The 21966-nt window shown below is 37.3% G+C and overlaps 2 protein-coding genes and 1 long non-coding RNA gene across 3 annotated transcripts in view; 2 read left to right on the top strand and 1 right to left on the bottom strand.

The window, feature by feature from the left end:
* Positions 1-977: 977 nt before the first annotated feature.
* The window catches only part of LOC309481633, a 54543-nt gene continuing 33554 nt past the window's right edge, over positions 978-21966 (bottom strand). Inside the window, exon 2 of the long non-coding RNA XR_014200069.1 lies at positions 978-1927. This is a non-coding gene — a long non-coding RNA (uncharacterized lncRNA). The remainder of the gene's footprint in view (positions 1928-21966) is intronic.
* Positions 2040-10183, top strand: tdrd15 (tudor domain containing 15). Its single transcript, XM_082147690.1, has 2 exons — positions 2040-7965; positions 9276-10183. The coding sequence occupies exons 1-2, from the start codon at positions 2256-2258 to the stop codon at positions 9287-9289; spliced, it is 5724 nt and encodes a 1907-aa protein (XP_082003816.1). The 5' UTR covers positions 2040-2255; the 3' UTR covers positions 9290-10183.
* igf2r (insulin-like growth factor 2 receptor) overlaps positions 10617-21966 on the top strand; it is a 38756-nt gene continuing 27406 nt past the window's right edge. The window contains exons 1-11 of the mRNA XM_082146595.1: positions 10617-10840; positions 11266-11405; positions 15042-15157; positions 15840-15938; positions 16439-16571; positions 16795-16906; positions 18258-18369; positions 18446-18605; positions 20382-20568; positions 20677-20780; positions 20984-21139. Of these exons, the coding sequence (XP_082002721.1) occupies positions 10722-10840; positions 11266-11405; positions 15042-15157; positions 15840-15938; positions 16439-16571; positions 16795-16906; positions 18258-18369; positions 18446-18605; positions 20382-20568; positions 20677-20780; positions 20984-21139 (1438 nt within the window). The 5' untranslated portion in view covers positions 10617-10721. The remainder of the gene's footprint in view (positions 10841-11265; positions 11406-15041; positions 15158-15839; positions 15939-16438; positions 16572-16794; positions 16907-18257; positions 18370-18445; positions 18606-20381; positions 20569-20676; positions 20781-20983; positions 21140-21966) is intronic.

Below are 21966 nucleotides of genomic sequence, written 5' to 3'. Positions count from 1 at the left end.
TGTCATCCCAACCAGTTCAGAGTTGTGAAAGGTTTGTAAATGGTTTGCATGATTGATAATAATGTGAATGTTGCAAACATCTTGGTAAGGACGTTCACACTGACATGTAATTATTATTAATTTAATTTTTTGTATTATTATTTTTAATAAAGGGGAGGGAATGGTCATAAAGCAGGGCAGGATCATACTGGTCATGTGAGTTTTTAGCTTTTTTAAATTAATTTATAAAACAATGATTAAGTTCTTTCATATTTTTCAATTACTTTTACTGTTTTAGTTTTTTTGCCGTGGTATCGATTCAGTATCGGTATCGGGGTATTTTGGTCTGGTATCGTATCGAAGTCAAAGTTTTGGTATCGTGACAACACTAGTTATTAGTTGTAGCTTGTTGCTTGCGTCAATGTCTGCCTGGCATGTTTTACCCTTCTACGGTTTTAAATTGTAACAGTAGCAAATCCACAAGAGTGGCGAGGTGTTAATTTGAACTTTAATATTCAAAATCTTACAGTACTAAGTGGCTTACTTAATGTGGTGTACTGAAAGTTGCTAAATAAACTATAGCAGACAATGCATTTACTGTTAACTAGTTAACCACCTTAAATGCCTTTGGTTTAAAAAAAAAAGTACATGTAAATGTGCAAAACAATTACTAAATAACTTAAGATAAACAGTATCTTCTTATAAAATAAATACATTTAATTGTACAAAATGAACAATATTAAATTAAATACTTCAATAAGACATAATATTAACAGTTCAGATGGACCTGTAACAAGATAACAATAATAAATGTATTATCATTAAAGGGGTAGTTCACCCATGAAAATTCTGTCATTATTTACCCACTCTCCATGTATCAATCTCTTTCTTCTGCTGAACACAAAATAAGATATTTTGAAGAATGTGTGTAACCAAACAGTTACCAATGGACCCCATTCGTTTCCATAGTATTTTTTTCCCCCTAGAATGGAAGTCAATTAGGGTTGTGCCGATGGACGATATCATCGTCCATCGTGATGGCTGACCGACATCACGATGGAGAGCCACCATCGTGATGCCACGCCCCCCACCCTGTCAGACCAGCCCAGTCTCACGGCAGTTCGTTTTCGTGTGTACACCAGTGGTTGGGAACCTATGGCTCGTGTGGCTCGCAAGGTCTCTCACCCTTTACCAACAAACGATAAAAAAAATGAAGACGTGTGTGTTCAGTGCTGTTCGCGAGTGTCACGAGTCACCACAGCAATCAACCAAACGTTTACGTTTCTGTGGTAACCTAACTTAACAGTTACAGCTCCTGCGCTGGGATTCAAGCAGAGCAGCTTGTTTAAGGTGATGGCGAAATTCATTTTAAAACAGCAATGAAAATGTAAAAGTAGGCTTTATAAACTTTAATATATCCTTTTATTGAAACGGGTGCTTTGCTGTGCAAAGAGAAACATTTCACCCGTTGGCCACTGGTACTTTCACTTTTGCCGCAGAGACCCTTTATGTCCTATAAATGTATCGTATTGTTGCTAATCCGCACAGATTTCAGTTGACGATTATGTAAAGTTCATAACAAAACATGAATGAGAAAGAAAAGAGCAGGATGTGCTATTGAAAAGAAATATTAAAAGCACGATAAGTCGCGAAAGAGAACTGAATTCTACTGACAGGATGGTGCGCGCGCGCTCCGAGCGCAACATGGTCAAGTAGTCTTTGTCTTCGGTTGCGCGCCTGAACGGCCAAATAAACATAGAAATATTTCAAAATGCCAAGCCTAGTATTCCCGTGGCGTAAACACAGTAGATGTAAGTAGCTACAATGTGCACTCTCCCTGTCTCATCGTGATCGTCAGCAACCCCCCCCCCCCCGACGATATCATCGTCCATCGCGATGTTTTACTGTAAACATCGTCAACTGCCAATTTAGGGGACATCGCCCAACCCTAAAGTCAATGGGGACCAGCAACTGTTTGGTTACCCACATTCTTCAAATCAAAATGGCAAGATGCAATAGAGGTTTGCATTTGTTACATAAAAAAAAAAGAATTTCCAGTGCCATCTGCTGTTAAAAACAGAATCGAGAGAGAATCGCGATGCATTCGGAAAATCTCAGAATCGATCCAGAATCATTTCTCGATTCACGATGCATTGATTTATTGTTCTAGCCCTATTGTCTAAAAATGTGCCTTCAGAAGATCTTACAGCTACAAGGATTTTGAAATTAAATGTTTATTAGATATTGTTTAAATTATATAAATGCATATTTGCTGAATGCAGACGGTAGATGAGAAAGTTTTGTACCCATTTTTTTATATATTTTTTTTATTTAGGGCAAAAGAGGAGACAAAGCTCCCTGCTCCCTGTGTTTTGTGGCCTGTGGAGCTGAAGCTGACTCACATTGACTGTAGTCCTGAGGAGACACTGATACACTTTCAGGGCCAATATATGACTATCTGTGAGCTGGACTACAACATTCTTCAAGTTGAAATTCAAAATGCTGTGAAATCGAAAGTTTCTGTTCAAGTTGGAGACGTTTGCCTGGTAGAAGATGCAGCGTCTGGTCGCTGGTACAGAGGAAGAGTCCAAAACATACAGAAACATTTATTCCACATGTTTTTGCTAGACCATGGAGATGTGTTGATTGTTGGGCCCAGTCAGTTGTCCTCTATATCTGACACACTCCTAATGCTCCCACCGAAGATTGTCTGCGGTTTCTTTGCCAATATACTGCCGGTCCAGAACCGATGGGACGGTTTTACAGAGAATTATTTCTCTTCCTTGGTAGGCAGCCAGATCAAAGGATACATCCACGCTCGTCTTCCATACCAGGTCCTCATTCTTGAAGTTCCGGACATTAATCGTGATTTGTTAAAAATGAGGCTTGGGAGACATCTGGACACTAGTACATTTCTGCTACTGGTTGAGATTCTTATTGGGGAACCAGTTGTACAAAACAATGAATCTGTCCCTGATCTCTTGATTGAAAAGCAAATAGGGCAAGAATGTTGTCTCAAATCCTCAAGCCTGCTTGGCTTTGAAGAAATTCTGTCACTTAATGGCCCAAAGCTGAAAGTTGGTCAAAAAGTAAGAGTTGTTGTAGCTGCAGCCGTGAAACCTGGATTATTTTACTGCCGGCTGTCATCCATGGACAAGGACCTTCAAGAAATGTCAGACAAATTAGCACGTGCATGTGAATCAGGCAGTGGTCACCCAAGCAATAAACCACTTGAAAATCTTGGCTTGCTCTGTGCAATCAAAGGGAAAGATGAAAAATGGCACAGAGGTTTTGTGCAATGTCTCCCCCTCAACTCCCAGGTCCAAGTCATGTTTGTCGACAGTGGCTATTCTGAATCTGTGAAAGTTGAAAACATCTTGCAGCTACCATCAGAATTCATCTCAACACCGATCATGGCATTCCCATGTTCACTTTCATGCTTGGAAGAACCAGATGAGACCATCAAAAACCAACAATTAGTGGCTCTGAAAACAGGGTTGCTGGGGAAAGCTTTAGAGGTTGCAATCGATGACTTTTGCAAAGATCAGAACTTCTACTTGGTCACATTGAGCACTGCTGAGAAACACTCAGAGGAGCAAGCCAAAGTTAAACTCCTTGGAGAAGTTTTTGACATCAAGTCCAACGTTCCCCACAATATCCTTTCAAAGATGAATGCTAAAGAAACGAAAGCGGTCCAGACTTCTGATTCAGTTTCAAGTCAATTGATACCTAATGGTTCTATTTTTGAGGGCTATGTGGTGCATGTCCAGAGTCCAAAACATTTCTGGTTAAGGACCAAAGAACAAAATCCTAAGTTTGAAAACATGACGAAAGAAATGAACGATTACTTCACCAAACTACAGTTAAAAGAGGAGGTTTTTGAAGACCCAGTGCCTGGTGCACTTTGCTGTGCAATGTACGAAAAAGACATGCATTACTACAGGGCCATTGTAGTAGATACTTTGGAAAAGGGAGCTGAGGTGTTTTTCATTGACTTTGGAAACACTGAAAAGGTGCCAAACATATTAATTAAGAAGCTTCCCCCAAAGTTTGCCATTCATCCAGAATTTGCACTGAAATGTGCTTTAGCACATGTGGCTCCATTTGAGGACATCTGGACAACCACAGCATCCAACTTCTTCAGGCAAGTCACATCAAACAAAACCTTGGTGGTTCATGCCATTCACAGAAAAAATGCAAAATATGTTGTTGATCTTTTTGAGAGAGGTGCTGAAAATAGCTATAGCATTGCAAACATCATGACAACAGCAAAAATGGCCCTGGATTGGAGATACAACCCGGCTTTAGCATCTGTTGAAGCGGAGAAGCCATGTAAAGACAAAGGAAATGCTCTGAGCAAGAAAAAAAACAGAAGGGACCTTCGTGTGGTGACCTTTTGCAAAGTCATCTCTTATAAGCCCAATCCAAATCAGTTGAAACCAGAGTGTGAACAACAGAATGACCTTGAAAGATGTCATCCAAATGTGACGCCAAAACTGAAGGTCGTTTCTGCTGAGGCTTTCAAACCGATGCATTTCAAGCCTGGATCTAAAGTAAGTGTCTGTTGCTTACATATAAATTCTCCATCTGACTTTTGGTGCCAAAATGAGAGCACAAAAGTTGATCTGGACAAACTGATGGAAGAGATGCAGGCATTTTACCAAACGCACACAGTTGCACTTGAAACGCCAGCAGGATGTTGTGCAGTAAAGTCTCCACAGGATAACCGATGGCATAGAGCATGCATATTAGGAAAAAACGATGAGGAACTCCGCTTGATCCTGGTCGACTTAGGCATAATTCTCCAGGAAAGGATGCAAAACATCCAAGCTCTTGCACCACAGTTTTATGAACTTCATGAACAAGCATTTAGATGTAGTTTGAACTTGATTGAACCTGTTGGAGGAAGTTCTTGGAGTTCAGAAGCATGCAGTTTGTTCAAGGATTTTGTTTCTGAGGGTTCACCCAGTGTATGCAGAGTTCATTCCCAGCTCTATGAGCAAGGAAAAGGTCTCCTTTATGTGGTCACCATTCATACACCTCATCAACAGGCTACCACGTATCTTTTAGAGAAAGGTGTTGCGGTGGAAATGCAATCTCCAAAGCAGCTAATTTCATCATTCTACCCTCGTTCCTTCATTTACTCATCTTTCAACTTGAGTTATGGAAGCGAAGAACTGGTGCATGTTACTCAAGTTTGCAGTCCTTGGGAAATCTATTTTCAGCTCGACAGGAATACAGAAATCCTTGATGCACTGATGGAGAGAGTTGCTGAAGAAAGTCAGCTCTTGACTACGACATCTGACGACTGCAGCGGTAATGTTTGCCTGGCCAAATATTTCTGTGACGGCCAGTGGTACAGGGCTCTGACACACCCCGTACAATCTCATCAACATGTGAGTGTGTTCTTTGTTGATTATGGTGATAAGCAAATTTCTGAGAAGACAGATGTTATACCAATTCCCAAAACAGCGGTTGATTTATTGATGACACCAATGCAGGCTCTGAGATGCAGCCTTTTGAATGTTCCAGAGGGGGAACATTTGCCAGAAGTCAACATGTGGCTCGAGACTGACATCCTCAACAAATCCTTCCAGGCCAAGTTTATGTCAAGGGACAACAACGGACATTTTGTTTGTGATCTTTATGATGGAAATGTGCACATCAATGAAAAAGTCAGAGAGCTCACGGCAACTTGCAGTGTGGAAGAACGTAATCTGACTGTCAGTAAACCTGCTTTAGATTCCCACAGAGAAGAAGCGGATGTCTGCATTTTAAACCGTAAAGTGAACACCAAAAAGAGGGGATGTGGTAAAACCAAACCGGGAAATAAGCAAACTCCGAAACCCATAAAACCTCCCAAAACGCAACATAAAGCAGCAATAAAAGAGAAACTACAGGACACTACCTGTTCTCTTAAAGTAGTGACATCACATAAGAACTTGCCTAAACTATCTGATCTTCCTGAGGTCAAAATGAAACCAGGTTCTAGCGGCGTGGGCTTCATCTCTCATTGCAGTTCTGTTACAAGCTTCTTTATCCAGATGGAAGACAATGAAACAAAGATCCTTCAAATGGGTGAAGAACTGAACAGCACTGTCTTCAAGGATAACATGAAAAAAGTAGCAACTGAAGTAAAAGTAGGAGACCTTGTTGCCGCCGAGTATGAAGAAGACTTGGCTTTGTACAGAGCTGTTGTCACCGACGTTTTAAACTGTGGCAGCTTAGCAGTTGAGTTTATTGATTATGGCAATCCTGCAACTGTCGACAGAAAGAATGTTCACATGCTAACCAATACTTTTTTGTCTCAGCCCAGATTGAGCACTCTGTGCACACTTGCAGAACCTTACTCTTTTGAAGACGACGACTCCTTTATCAAGGAAGCAGTTGGCAAGCCTTTAATGGTAGAATTAATTCGAAAGCTTGAAAATTCATGGGAAGTGAGCATTAAGATTGAGGATGACCACATGCATGGGAACTCAAAGTATGATGGTGATCAGGGCAAAGATGTAGTCTTGTCTAGTCAAGACAAATTGCCAAAAGTGTCCCAGAGTGAAACCCAAACCGATTCTCCAACCCACAAGGCTAAATCAGTTGAAACCATCCAGCAAAAGACTGAGTTATGCACACAACAACAGAAAAGTGAACTCAAAAAGAATCATGCAGAAGTTAGAACCTACCAGCAAAAGACAAAGTCAAACACACAATGCAAATGTGAACTTGGAAACAATCAGACAGTTCCAACAAAGCCAATTAAGAAAGCAGGCTTTTACTTCCCGACGTATGTCTTTTGGAATAGAAAGTACAAGAAGAGGCAAAATAACTTAAAGCCTAAGGAAGTGGTTCTTGCAAAACTACCATGTGACACAAGCATATCAGTGACTGAAACTTGCAGTGTTTCTACATTTAATGGAAATGATCATGAAACCTCTAAGTCACCTGATAGCGTTGCACTGCAGGAAAATGTTTCTACATTTAATGCAAATGATCATGAAACCTCAAAGTCACCTGATAGCGTTTCTCTGCAGGATGTGGAAGATATTGAGGCAGTGGAAAGTACTGATGGGTTGCTTGTTGTCGATGACCATCCTCCCTTCCCAGACACTTCTTCAAAGATCAGTTTGGATCGACCACAGACCCTATTCCAGGCCCCTGTCCAAATGAACTTTGAATATAAAGGATTTGCAGCTGCAGTCACAACCCCATCTGAATTTTACATCATTCTTGAAGATCTGCTTTTGATTGTAGATACTGTCTCTGCCATTCTTGAGAACCTTCCCGAAGTTTTGGTGCCATTACCGGCGGTTGATTTTGTTCCTGGTGCGAGCTGTTTGGTGAAATCAGTGGAGAAGAAAAAATGGTGCAGGGCCGAGATCGTGCAGTGCGATTCCACTTCTGTGCTCATAAACTTGGTTGACTATGGCCAGTATTCAGTTTTGTCCCTACACGATGTCTGCCAGCTTAAAAAACTTCCAGAGGAGCTCGGTAGATTACCTAAAGTCACCTATCATTGTTTACTGAGGGGAGTGAAACCCAATGGCCAGGACTGGTCTGATGATGCCATTGTTTTCTTCCAGAACTGTATGTGTCATGGGAACCTACAGATCCGTTTCAGACAGCCTGTTTCTGAGACACAATGGGAGGTTGACATTATCACGGGAAAGCGAAATCTCGCAAAAGAGTTAGTAGATGCTGATCATGCCATGTATATCGATAATATGCTTGGAATCAGGTTTCAGCAAGAGCAAGGAGCCAATAGAGAGTCTAAACAACAAGACATCTCCAGCACTGTGAATGTTTTATCCATGATAACTGAGCACACATGCGAAGCCACATGTTCTCAGCAGATCTTTTCAAATGAGTCCATGTTTGATCAAAAGTCATCTCAAGATTCTGTTGTGGAGCAAGACACTTCGAACAGCAGTGGTGATCATCTTGGACCTGTGGAGAGGGCAATGCTTAGTCCACCATCAGGTATCAAACAATGTGAGTGAGTGAGAGTTAAAAAACTTTGATTTATTGTTTTAATTTAACTGTCTTTTCTGTTACTACCAGTCACATGTTTGAACACACGTATTCTTAATTAGGGATTAAATATTCAAGGCAACTTTTGGTTGGTTAGTGTTTTTAACAATTTCTTAAGTAAAAAAAAACACACAAAAAAAACATATATATATATATATACACACAGTTCTACAAAATGTTACAGAATAGGATTATAGAACACAAGTCTATTTTTCAACAAGATCTATTTTTCTTTGTCAAAAGTCTGGAAACATTCCATTGTTTTAATGTTTTTGAAAGAAGTCTCTTGGCTGCATTTGTTTCATCTAAAATACAGTAAAAACATTAACTTTGTAAATTATTATTATTTGAAATAATTGTTTTCTATTTTAATACATTTAAAAATGTAATTTATTCCTGTCACGCAAAGCTGAATTTGTCAGCATCATTACTCCAGTCTTCAGTGTCACATGACCCTTCAGAAATCCTTCTAATATGATGATTTGCTACTCAGGAAACATTTCTTATTAATATCAATGATGAAAGTTTTTGTTGCTTAACATTTTTTGTGGGAACAATGATACCATTCAAACATTTGTGGTCAGATTAAAAAAAAGAAAAAAAAAGAAAGAGGGAAATTAAGCATTAAATTGCTCAAACATGACAGTGAAGACATTTCTGAAGGATCATGTGACACTGAAGACTGGAGTAATGATTGAAAATTCAGCTTTGACATCACTGGAATAAATGACATTTGAAAATGTATTCAAATAGAAAAGTTATTTTAATTTGTAATGATATTTTGCAGTATTGATTCAATAAATGCAGCCTTAGTGAACATAAGCCACTTTTTTAGAAAACATTAAAAATAATGTTTCTAAACTTTTGACAGCTACTTTTTTTAAATAACTGATAATTTCAAAAACATATTGTAAATATTATCTTTTATTCCATATTGTCTTTAAAAGTAATGTATTTGTTTTATATTGGCCATTATCCATCCTGTGATCTGAGCATACCTGTAAAGTTTGGTGATAGTGCCATCTACTGGCCATTATTGGTAAAAAAAAAAAAAATCTTTAGATTCCTGTGGTCATATGGGTTAAAAATATTCAGGAAATTAATAATTTAAGGAAATATCCTCTGAAATTAAATCTAAAACTTAAGATTAAAATATTATAATATAAAATTTGTAAAGTGTGTCCACTGTCCAGACTTAACTGGTAGTGTTTTCTAAAGACCTATAAATAACCTATGACTTTTTTTTCTCTTCTTCTTCTTTAATTTCTTAGGTGCACTGATGTGAGAAGGCTCATGTAAGTATTACAAATTTTGATTGATTCTCTGTATGTTTAGTATGTAGATTAACTTAATTTTCCCATTTGGTTTATTTCAGAACCGAGAAACTAGCGGGTTACGCTCTGCATTGTATCAAAGAATAATCCAGTTTTGGAGTAGCTGTTTTTATTTTATTTTATTTATTTTTTGACCACCTAGTTATGATGTTCTTTAATTGTTTTGTATAAATAGAGCATGTTGCTTTATGAGGTTGTATTGTTCAAACATTAGCCATAGTAAGATCTAAACATTTTAACCATGCAACTATTCCATCATTTTTGATTTAAAGAGTCTAGTTTTAGAATTAAAGAGTGAATCTGAAGATTTTGTGTATCTATAAATGGACACATGTGACTGATGAAATATGCCATCAGTTTGATAGCTATGATGGCTAAGATCTGAACAGAATTGTTGTTTTGTTTTGTTTTTGTTTTTTTTAAAGGATTGACATTTGACCTCGGTTTGATTTTGCTGTGTAAAACACATTTTGTTTTGTTTTTTGTGAAGATGTTAATATTTCCAGTTCTGTTGAAACACAATAAAAATAATGTTGATGTGAGTTAAAAAGTTTGTTGTCAGAAGTGGGATTCGAACCCACGCCTCCAGGGGAGACTGCGACCTGAACGCAGCGCCTTAGACCGCTCGGCCATCCTGACTGTTATTACATGGTTATTACACATGGTAATTATTACAGTCAGTGCATCTATAGTGATTGCATGTACACATCACTGGCTTTATGAATGGTTTATTGTTCTCTCTGGAATATAGTATAGTTAGCTAAACAGGATATACATTTGTTTTGTAACGATGACTCATTGGCAAATATTGGATGGCACATATCACTAATTTTTAAATGTTTCATGCGACACCAATATCGTCCACGAGGGGGCGCATGGCGGCTCAAACAGCCAACTCATCCATTGAACACCCGCCAAATTTTTATTTGGTAAGCCGACAGCCAGACGTTACAGAAAAAGTGACGACTGCGTGTTATGATTCTGGTCAGGGTTTTATGTTTCGATAATGACGCTGTAATTTTAAATAATCTCTTACATTATTCATGGGTTTCATCAGGTCCCTTTCCACAGGTGTATAAAATCAAGCACCTAGATTATGAATGCAGACTGCATTGTGCTTGATTAATACACCTGTGGAAAGGGACCTGATGAAACCCATGAATATTTAAAAATGTCTGTGCCGCCAAGTCACGCCCATTTTGGACATCCTTTCCACGTTGCTGTCATTCTACGTATTCGAGCGGAGCGAACCACGTGACCTGTACCACATGTCATGCCGTCATGTGACTGAGTGGTTCCTGTACCCGGGTAATGATCAGTAATCAGAAAGGACTGCTGTATCATGTCGGACTGTGCACACTAATTTATTTCCTTGCGTAAAATATGGGTCGTATTCGTGTTTGCGGAATCGTCGCTACTGTTATTTGTAGTTTCATACTGCTTCAGTATGTCACATCAGCAGTGAAGTCGGATGACAGCCCATGGTACAAGGATCTGTGCAGGTGAGATCTTAAATAAATAAACAGACACTCTTAATGCTGATCATTGCTGGCAAACCGTGATGGGTAACATATAAACACTTGTTGAGAAAGAAATTCATACGTTTATGATCTATATATGATCTAGTTTGCTGATCACTGCTTTTATACAGTTGATGGCCCTTCTTTAGCCTGGGTGCATCAAGGTACATGCCTGGACCTAATCAGAACCATAACAGACACTTTGTCTCATCTGAGACAAAAGAAATGCAGTCATTAAACATTCAGCTTGTTTTATGATCCAATGATGTCATGTAATTGTAATACATTCTGATCTTGGAAATGGGTTCAAATTAAATTGTTGTGTGTGTGTGTGTGTGTGTGTGTGTGTGTGTGTGTGTGTGTGTGTGTGTGTGTGTGTGTGTGTGTGTGACTGACTGACTGTGAAGTTACAAATGGGAGGCCATCGACCAGGACAACAATGTGAGCTATGCTTTGAAGATCTGTGATTCGTCTCCAGACACAGAATGTGGAAAAGGAAGTGCGGTCTGTGCCCACAATCTTACGAGCAGCCAGCACCAGTCAGTGGGTAAGTGCAATGCATCAATGTGCCAAGATCACACAATACACAGCCAAACTGCAACAGCAATGTTCATAAAATAAAAGCACAAAACACTTTATTGTACCTGTGCTTTACTCATCTTAAATAGTATTGCATACATTTATTAATGTTCATTTTTATCAGGTCCAAGTGTTTTTCTATTGTAAATATTCTGTTTTCTGGTATGGGTTAATGATTACCAGTTCTACTGTATGCTGATAAGAAATTTAAAAGTGATTGTTTGATTTAGTGGTAATTAAGATAGACATGATACCATCTGTGAGAGTAGCACTGATCCAAGACCTCTATGAGAACATTGTTGTCAGATTTTCCAAATTCTCATTCTTCATTTGTTTTTCAATTCTATTGGTCCTGAAATAGAGGTTATTTTCTTTATGTAATATGTAATTACTTATACACTACCATTCAAAAGATTGGGTAAGACTTTAGAATATTATTATATTATAAGTGTCTTATGCTCATCAAGACTGCATTTATTTAATTAAAAATACAGTAAAAACAGTTATAATGTTAAATATATTTTATAATTTAAAACAACCATTTATATTATGTTAAAATGTAATTTATTCCTGTGATCAAAGCTGAATTTTCAGCATCATTACTCCAGTCTTCAGTGTCACATGATCCTTCAGAAATCATTCCAATACGCTGATTTGCTGCTCAAGAAACATTTCTCATTATTATCAATGTTGTAAACAGTTGTGCTGCTTAATATTTGTCTGGAAACTGATACTTTTTTTTGTTTGTTTCCAAGATTCTTTGATGAATATAAAGTTTAAAAGAACAGCATTTAATTGAAATCAAAATCTTTATAAAATTATAAATGTCTTTACTCTCACTTTTTGATCAGTTTAATGCATCCTTGATGAATAAAAGTATTAACTACTTAAAAAAATTCACTGAACGCAAACTTTTGAATGGTAGTGTATACATTTTCTTTTTCCCCCATTTGATTTCTTTTAATTTTGTGGTGAAATGTGACCTTAACATGTTTTCGCATCATGTGATACCATTTCCTATTGATTCAAGTCACATCAAACACTCAGTTGGACAAAGAAAGAAACGATTGATTTTTTTGCTTAGTCTGGATATTCCTATTAAACATTAAGACTCTTTAAAGGAAGTGGGCTAAATAGTTCTCATTTTCTGTCTTTGCATTAGATAACATCCCAATAAACCCAGGGCTGTTACAGCACATGTCATATAACTGTGCACGGAACTTTACATTTGTAAGCGAGAGCTGCATGACAGAGCACTTGTTTGTTTGGCTTTATCCTTTTAGTCAGCTGACCTCCATATGACACAAACCTATCAAATGAAAACCCTGACCAATAGCGATCTGAGTCTGCTTCTGTTTGCCCAAGATTTAAATGGAGTCAATTTCATTTGTTGTCAGAACAAACACCATATATTTACCAGATATTGCATCACAAACCATGTGACCCAATGACAAAATAAGACAACTTGCAGATGTTAATCATGCTGATTGAATCTGTGCTATATATTAATTATATTCTCTTTCAGCCATATTACATACATTGCATAATTTGTTTATTTTCCACCCCTGTAAGAAAAGCATTCAAACACCATTGTGTGATGTCTATTTATATAGTATTTCATGCTGTGCTGACTTATAGATTGTCCTTGGTGTCACTCTTTGGTGGTTGTTTTGCATCTGTTATGGGGCTTTCCGGCCCTTTAATGTGTGGTTCACACAATAGTGTCAATGCATCTGAAAGCTTTTGCATTCATTTAAGTGTGTATGCTGCTCAGTGGCATATCTTGGTATTCTTTATCTCGTGTTCCTGCTGTCGTTTATTTATGATTCACAGTAAGTAGGTCAAAGTTATCTAGTAGCAGGTGCACTCGTAGAATATGACAATTAGAAAAATGCCTGTTTTGTAAGTAAGTGACAGTATTTAAATAGCAGTAATTAAAATGTCAGGCTCCATCACATATTATAAATCATGAAGCGCTAGTCCTATCACGAGCTATTTTTGTGATGTCTTAGAGGTCTGAAGTATTATACTATGGACTTCCAAATATAATCATCCTTGTGTGAGGGAACCCCATCCTAAAATGTCTTCCTCATTATAAACATTTATTTAAGCAAGTTCCAAAAAGGGCTTGTTTTGATATTGCGGGATCTGTGATGTCACACGGGCAAATACATTTGCATATGCCTTCCTCCATAGCTAAGCATTGATGAATACATCATCCCATCATAGGCCCCGCCCACTTGCATTCAGTCACTTAACTGCTGAAATTTGCCTACCCTAGTTGTGATCACTGCTGTCACACTGGATACAGTATACAGATGTGCGTTCAGTTTCTGACACATACTCACCGCACTTGAGTCTGTCGACAACAGGACAAATGGAAGAATGAAAGAATGTTTGCTTTGACGCGTCCAGTTTAAACCACTTGTTTGCGTCTCTGTACAGACTTAAAGGGATAGTTCACCCAAAAGTGAAAAAGTTGTCATCCCTTACTCACCCTCAAGTTATTCCAAACCTTTATGAGTTTCCTTATTCTGCTGAACACAAAAGAAGATATTTTGAAGAATGGTAATCAAACAGTTGACGGTAGCCATTGATTTTCTACAGTAGGAAAAAAAATACTATGGAAGTCAACTGTATGTACAATTCTTATTAATGCAGTGTGTATACTGTGTGCAGTATGCCTTTTTTTATGCCTTTATGATACCATACAATTGGCAAAATGTAAAATGTATAAGCAGAGCACACTGCATGAGCATTGTATGCCACAATGCAGTGCGTATGGAATGACAATTTTGATTCTTCTTCTTGTTTCATTATTTGAGACGATTGCATTAAGTAAGTTAAGACAATTTTACACTAATTTGGAATAATCATGCATAATATTTGTTTAATTAACATTTCTAATTTCAACGAAATAATTGAAGTGGCACATGCTGAATTAAATATAAACAACACAATGAGGTAATGTGATGACAATGTAGTGCTCTACTGTCTTTGCAAGCATTTATTTTTGTATGATGCCCACTTTTTTAAAATTAAAAAAAATATATAGTATGTAGAAAATACTGTGCAGTAGTACACTAGAGTTTATTAGCTTTCTCCACACATGGCATGATAAATGTTCTCGAGTGGCCTAAAATTTCAGCCATAGTTTGTCCGGCTCTAGCCAACATGTTTATGGAACCGTCTGTTACGTTTTATTAGGTTATCTTCTTCTCATGCTGCTTGTTCCCATGGGTTGTGAACTGCTAGATGTTTGGCCAACCTCTCCAGATCACATGCTGTAATATTTTTATCTTGTTGGGTGTCACAGAGACATTTTCTGATTTGTTTATGCTGATAAACTATAGTTGACTTGGGTTTGAACGAACCGTTTTGTGTGGTGTTGTTCTTGTGCTAGACACAACTCTACATTTACAAATTACTTTTGATTTTGTTTTTATTACTAAAGTCTAACTGCATATAGAGTGTGTTAATATATAGCAATAACTTTCGGCAGTTATTTTAATAATTGTATTATGTTACCAGCTTGCTGAAAAACAGAGTGTCTTATTGCTATGCAGACACACTTCTGCTGTCAAACAAGCTTTTTTCTCCATAGGTGAGCTCTCCTTGCGGAAGGACTCTCTTGCTGTGCTTGATTTCAACAGCTCGAGCAAATGCAACAAGACCAGCAACTTTCAGAGCAGCATCACCTTTCAATGCGGCAAAACAATGGTGAGCTTTGGTGCGCAGCATGCGCTGTTAGTCAGAGGTGCCTGTGAACAGACTGTGGCATTTGCAAAGCTGTTTGTTTCCTTCCACCTTTTTGCTGCGCAGGAAGAAATGACATAGATGGAAAACTTGATATAATAATGAGGCAAAGTAAAAGTAGGTGTGGCTGAAGTTACTCAAAATGGGCTTTGATGGAAACTTGAACCTCTTGTATAGTTTGGCTTGTTATTACTATTACTAGACTATATTTGTTTATTGTTTGTTTGTGCTGAAATTTGTCCCTATATATATATATAAAATATGGATTTTTCATTGCCAAGGCAACATTTAAATTTTGTTTTTGTTTTTCAACTAATATTAGGACTGTCAAATCGATGAATCGATACATAAAAGTATATATACATCTATACACACACACACACACACACACATATATACTATATAAACAAAAACTTTTATATTAGATGCGATTAATCGCAATTAATCGATATGACAGAACAATATATATATACACACGCACATATATATATAAATATTTTTTTTTATTATAATATATTTAAATTTTTATTTCAATGGACAGAAATGTTATAAATAGTTTGTGTACAATAATAACCCCGCTGCAAACATTTTTATCACATTGCTTGCTGATTTACATTACATTTGTGTTTTTTGTTTTTCTTCAAAGGGCACACCTGAGTTTGTCACTGTCTCTGAGTGTGTGCATTACTTTGAATGGAGGACGTATTTCGCCTGCAGACGTGATAAATTTACACCACATAAGGAGGTGAGTAAAGTTGATGAGACGTGCTGACATTTCAGTTGGAGCATGAATGTGGGGGGAGGTGTGAATGTGTAAATGTGTGGGTTTGGCTTTTTCATTTGTTCTCAGTGAGAAAGTAATTAATTAAACTCATGCTTGAACAAATCATTTTTCAAACTCCTGAGTTAATGCATGGTCTGCATAAAGAATGATCTAAGAAGAACATTAACATTTTCAACTTGTGAAAAGCACATATAAGTTAATTTAATTGCTTCACACAGTTTGTTTATGTATATATTTACCCGTTGAAATAGTATACATATGAATTTGGGGGAAAACAAATTATTTTATTATGCTAATCCAAGCACCAATCATATTTTCAGAAAATGTGAAAACCCACTTTTTAAAATATTCTGCCTCATATCTTATTTATACTACAACAAACAGAGGATATGGCAGTGACTTGAAACTTTCTTGTAGTAAAGTTGTTCAAAAAAAATTCACCACTCAATGCATTTTTAAAGGTCCCCTGCTATGTCTTTGACTCGGATGGAAAGAAGCATGACCTCAACCCACTGATAAAACTGTCGGACGGCTACCTGGTTGACGACCCAGATGATGAAAGTGATTTCTACATTAATATATGCAGAAGTCTAAGTGAGTTTCAAAAAAATAAGTTTCAAATTTATCCATAGCAGTGTTGGGGCACAGTGTGGTGGTGTGCACTTCTCAAGATTTTGGAAACCAGTCAACAAACATTTTGATTATACAGCTGCTTTAAACCAAACAATCCGCAAAGCACCTGAGCTGGTTCTTATTTAAACAACCAAATCATTTAACAGTGCAATGCAGATAACTAAGATAATGTCTCTCTGTTCAGATCTAGCTGGAAATGTCTGTCCTGAGGGATCTGCTGCCTGTCTCATCTCTGGCAAAGATTCCTTCGACATGGGTCAGCCTGTTCACCAGCTCGAGTTGCTCTCCAATGACAAGTATGGGATCATTTATTAGCTAATTTGTTATTAAGCTTATTACACTGCTGTTCAGAAAAAATAAAATAAAATACACACATATATATATATATATATATATATATATATTAGAGGTGGGCATAGATTAATTTTTTTAATCTAGATTAATTTTGAAATTAATCTAGATTAAAATGGCTCATTTGAATTCTGCCGAAGGCATTCAGAATATGTGTGCTACCCAAATAATGACTATAAAAGTAAGTCTTTGAGAACGGGTTTCTCAAGCCAGGTGGCGCATTAGACCAGGGGCTCATCTCCTGTTTCCAAAATGCATCACAAACTGCTTGAGTAAGCTGTTCTACTCATAGACTGTAAAAGGTTACTACTGTACTGTTACCGTCCGTAGGCAACATTAGGTAGGCCTATGTTATTATCAACTACTATAGGCTATCAATTAGGGATGGGCGATATGGCCTAAAATCTATATTGTGATATACATTGCAGCCTCTTGCGATAACGATATACAGTATATTATAATAAAACCATTTCAGAACAGATTACACAGACCCATGCTAAACAACTGCTAAATGTATTTTTTTTTTAAAGGGTGTATGTAGTTTTGAGAACATATATTGTGCAAAACTGTAAGTATACAACATAATTTTGCAGATAAATAGAATATTGTCTCACTGATGTCTTTTCAGTTAAAAAGAAACACAACAACGATTCTTAAAATCGAGATTATGTGCTACACCACTAAGATATATTGGAATGGGAATAATACGCGCGCGCTGGTATTCAGTGATATCATGTTTCGTTTAGAATTTGAGGTGGTAGAACGGATTAGTCGTGTGTTAACTTACCGAACTGTTACCCCACACACTCTGTATATAGTTTGCTGCTGCTCGTCTGACGGCTTAAACCCGAACCAAGTCCAAATAATGGATGTTGCACCGATCTTTTTCACCAGCTTTCACTTTCAGCCGTGTTTACTTAAGATGACGACGAATATGCGTTGCAGCCGGGTTTACCTCGCGGCCGCGGGTAGATTGCGTCATCATAGCTTGTGTAGTATAGAGCCATCTCCCAACCCAACTTGGAGAATAGATTAACGGCGATATTTTTTTTATCGCGCGATAAGAGTCTCGCATTAACGCAGCACGTTAACGCCGATAACGGCCCACCACTAATATATATACACACCTATAATTTTTATTTTATTTTTTTATGTAATTTCTTCCTTTGTTGTCAAACCTGAATGTTCAAGAACTATTACTCCAGTCTTCAGTGTCACATGATCCTTCAGAAATCATTCTGAAAAGCTGATTTGTGTTGAAAACAGGAACAGCGTAACTGATGTTCTCTTTTTCAGACTAAGGCTGCGGTACGAGGGACTCCAGACTCCAGACAAAATCCCAGACTTATGTGATGGCCACAGTCCAGCAGTGACGATTACATTAATTTGTCCCTCTACAAGACAGGCGGTAAGAAGCTGCCTAGTGTTTCATCTTATTGTACCTATTGTACTCCTTGAGCTCAGTTTTCTCAATGGTTTATCAGGGAAGTAACCCTAAGATGATCAGCAACTCAAACTGTCGGTATGAGATCGAGTGGGTGACGGAGTACGCCTGCCACAGAGATTACCTGGAGAGTCACAAATGCAAATTTACCAGTGATCAGCACGACATCTCCATCGACCTAAGTCACCTGACACACAGCTGTGAGTTACATTGATAGTTTAGAAAGTGATGTACATTTTTCTGTGGAAAGAATGAAGGAGTGATGAATTTGATGTGGTCTTTAAAGGTGCAGTTAGTGATTTCTGAGAAATTCTGTTGATATTTTAAATCAACAAATATCGAAAAATAAAGCGAAGATGACGAACAAACAACAAGGAAGAACAAAGAATGAACATATAGTACACAAAAGTATATACAAACAAGAGTTGGTTGTTAGTCGCCAGCAGCGCACCAGCTCCAGGCAAACAATGACACTCAAAACTGTCCTGTAACTATAGCTAACATTACAACAACAGCATTTATTGGTTCTGTGAGTTATAGCAAAACCAATGTTACTTGTATATTGTGGAGCAGAAACAACGCTACCTCAGCGGACGTTTTCAGCCCTTCACACTTAAGGCCTGTCCAGCGCTGGAATGCTTTTCTAATATTAACGTGGTCCTAAAGCTCTTGCCTGATCATAACCCTTCTTTTTCTATTGATATTCCTCTGAGCTTTTCTCTTTTGTAATGTCTCTCATCCTCTTTCTACAAATCTCCCTCTTGCTCACTCTCTCCTCCCCCATCATGAGTGGACACGCCCCCTACTGCTGATTGGCTACAAGTGTGTTGTGGCGCATGATCTGATCCACATTCAACAGCGTTTAAGAAATCACTTACTGCACCTTTAATGAGTACATTAATTGAATAAACCACAGATATACCAGGATCATGGTACAGTGGTACTATTAAAAGTTTTTAGTAGCTGAAGTAAAGCTAATATAAATATATAAATATGAAAAACTTTTTTGTTGAAAAATGGTCAAGGTTTTTTTTATATGAAAAACCTTGGCAAATGGTATATAAATAATACTAAAATAACACTGATACCATTGATGTGTAAAAGCATGATGGTACCATGGGTATGGTACCATGTCCCAAAATCATAGTATTTCCATGGTTTTCAGTCAAAAAACAAGACATTGGCATTGTACTCTGTTCAAATAACATGGTGTACTAATACCATTGCATTATTTTGGTATGGTATATTTTGGCAATTTTTATGTTAGTAAGATGAATCAGATTGGCAGTTTGTTGTATATATATATATATATATATATACAGTATAGTTTGTTTTCCCCACTAATGGCAAAATAGAAGTGTAGTTTAGTTAACTACTGTCAAACAAAAATTAAGACAATTAGAAAAAATTATCAATAAACAAGCAATAGAGCAAATATACAATTAAAATAAACCATGCCTTTCATGGTTTTCAGGTACGTTTAACAGTAGTATTCAGTTAGAGAAATTAAATAAAGTAATCAAATGTAAAATAGTGCATATATCTTCACTGTATAAATTAAATAAAAATTAATCCTTATTAAATATACAAAAGTTATTCAGTCAAGAGCAATGAGTGATTTCTTTGTATTTTGTTGTTTAATTAACATTAAAAACACAGACATCAGCAGGACTATTAGGCTGCTGTCACTTTAAGACATAATGCATGTATCTAAAATACTAATACTCTCTCGACTGTTTATGTTCACTTATGACATAATGGTGCAGTTCAGTTGTATTTAATTTTTTACCGAGAACTGTTGCACCTCTACTGTAAACATAGTGAAACATTCATTAAATCAATGTTGGTGTTAGCATAACTTCATACAATTTAGCAAAAACACCAAACCCTCCTTCAATAACAGTTACATGCCGTTGTGGTTCATCATCAAGTACTTACTTATGATGGATAATGCTTTGCCATTCTTCATATTTTAGCTGCTGACACACCCTATATGGCTGAGGCAAAAAGTGGCAGTGACACCTATTTCTTCTATCTGAACGTGTGCGGGGAGACCAATGCTGGTGAGTGTGGCGATAACAAAGGTTACGTATCCTCCTGCCAAGTCAAAGACAACGGGAGTGGGAAGAAGATTGCTGGGAGATTCCAGAACCAAACACTGAGGTTCGGTTTTACTCGCATTTTATTTGTTACTGATTTACACAACCCTTAAATGCAAAGTGCAGAATTTAAAATGAAGAGCAGTCTTAACTCTTTGCTTTTTGTCTTAAGATATTCAGATGGAGATCTCACACTAATCTACCCAGACGGCAGCAGATGTAGCACGGGATTCCAGCGCATGACCATTATTAACTTTGAGTGCAATGCAACTGCTGGTGAGTAACACCATGACTCAACACAGTGACTTGTGAAGTCAAGTGCCACTGAGACCACTGTTTTTACACTGCCTGATTGAGGAAGCTTATGGTCTGAGAACCAAAAGGAAGGAACTGCAACAACGTGACCTAGATGACCTTGTTTCATGTCCAAATTTAGTCTTTTCAAAATGTTCCGCTCACAGCAGGCTTGTGGTTTTCAGGGAATGGCCTGCCGGTTTTTACGGGAGAGTCTGACTGCACGTATTACTTCGACTGGCAAACCGCGTATGCTTGTGTGAAGGAGAAGGAGGACTTGCTGTGTCGAGTCACAGACCACAAGAAGCGTTATGATCTGTCACCTTTAACACGCTACCCAGGTAAAGATGAGCAAGATCACTTGTGTACTGGGAAGTGACGGCAATGATCGATCATAAAAACTGGCTTTATGATGTTTTTTTAATACCTGTTTTTTTTTTTTTTTTTTTTTTTTAAAGGAAGACTCATACTCACCAAGGCTGCATTTATTTACGTTATTTAAAAAAAACAGTACTATTGTGAAATATTATTACAGATCAAAATAACCAATTTCTATTTTAATATATTTTATGGCAAAGCTGATTTTTCACCCGCCATTACTCTAGACGTCACATGGTCTCCTTCTAATATGCTGATTTGATGCTAAAGAAATATTTATTCTTATTATCAATGTTAAAAACAGTTGTGCTTTGATTCATATTAGAAACCGTGATAAATGTTTTTTTCTTGATGAATAGAAAGTTCAAATAAACAATTTAGTTGAAATATAAATCTTTTGTAACATTATAAATGCCTGTCAATTTTCTGCATCCTTCCACAATAAAAGTACTATAAAGTAGTATTTTATTTATTTATTTTTATTTTACACTCTATTCCAGGGGTGGGGAACCTTTTTCCTATAAAGGGCCATTTAAATTTTTTTAACATTCTTTAAGGGCCATTGTAATGAGCAGGGGCGTTTCTAGGTTTTAAAAACATCAGGGGCTGAGCCCGAAACATCAGGGGCTGGGGGTGGGTAACAAGATAACATGATTCGATACAGAGAAAAATGTATATTTTAAGCCTATATGCAGGGGGCAGACTGGTTAAAAAATTCAGTCCTGGCACTGTAGCCACACCAGCCCACATTACCACACAGACACACACATTCAAATGTGAGGTAGTTCGG

Source organism: Leuciscus leuciscus (assembly GCF_965113295.1).
Source record: "Leuciscus leuciscus genome assembly, chromosome: 19".
Lineage (NCBI taxonomy): Eukaryota > Metazoa > Chordata > Actinopteri > Cypriniformes > Leuciscidae > Leuciscus > Leuciscus leuciscus.
Note: the sequence above shows the minus strand (reverse complement) of the source record. Positions and strands in the feature narration are given on the sequence as shown.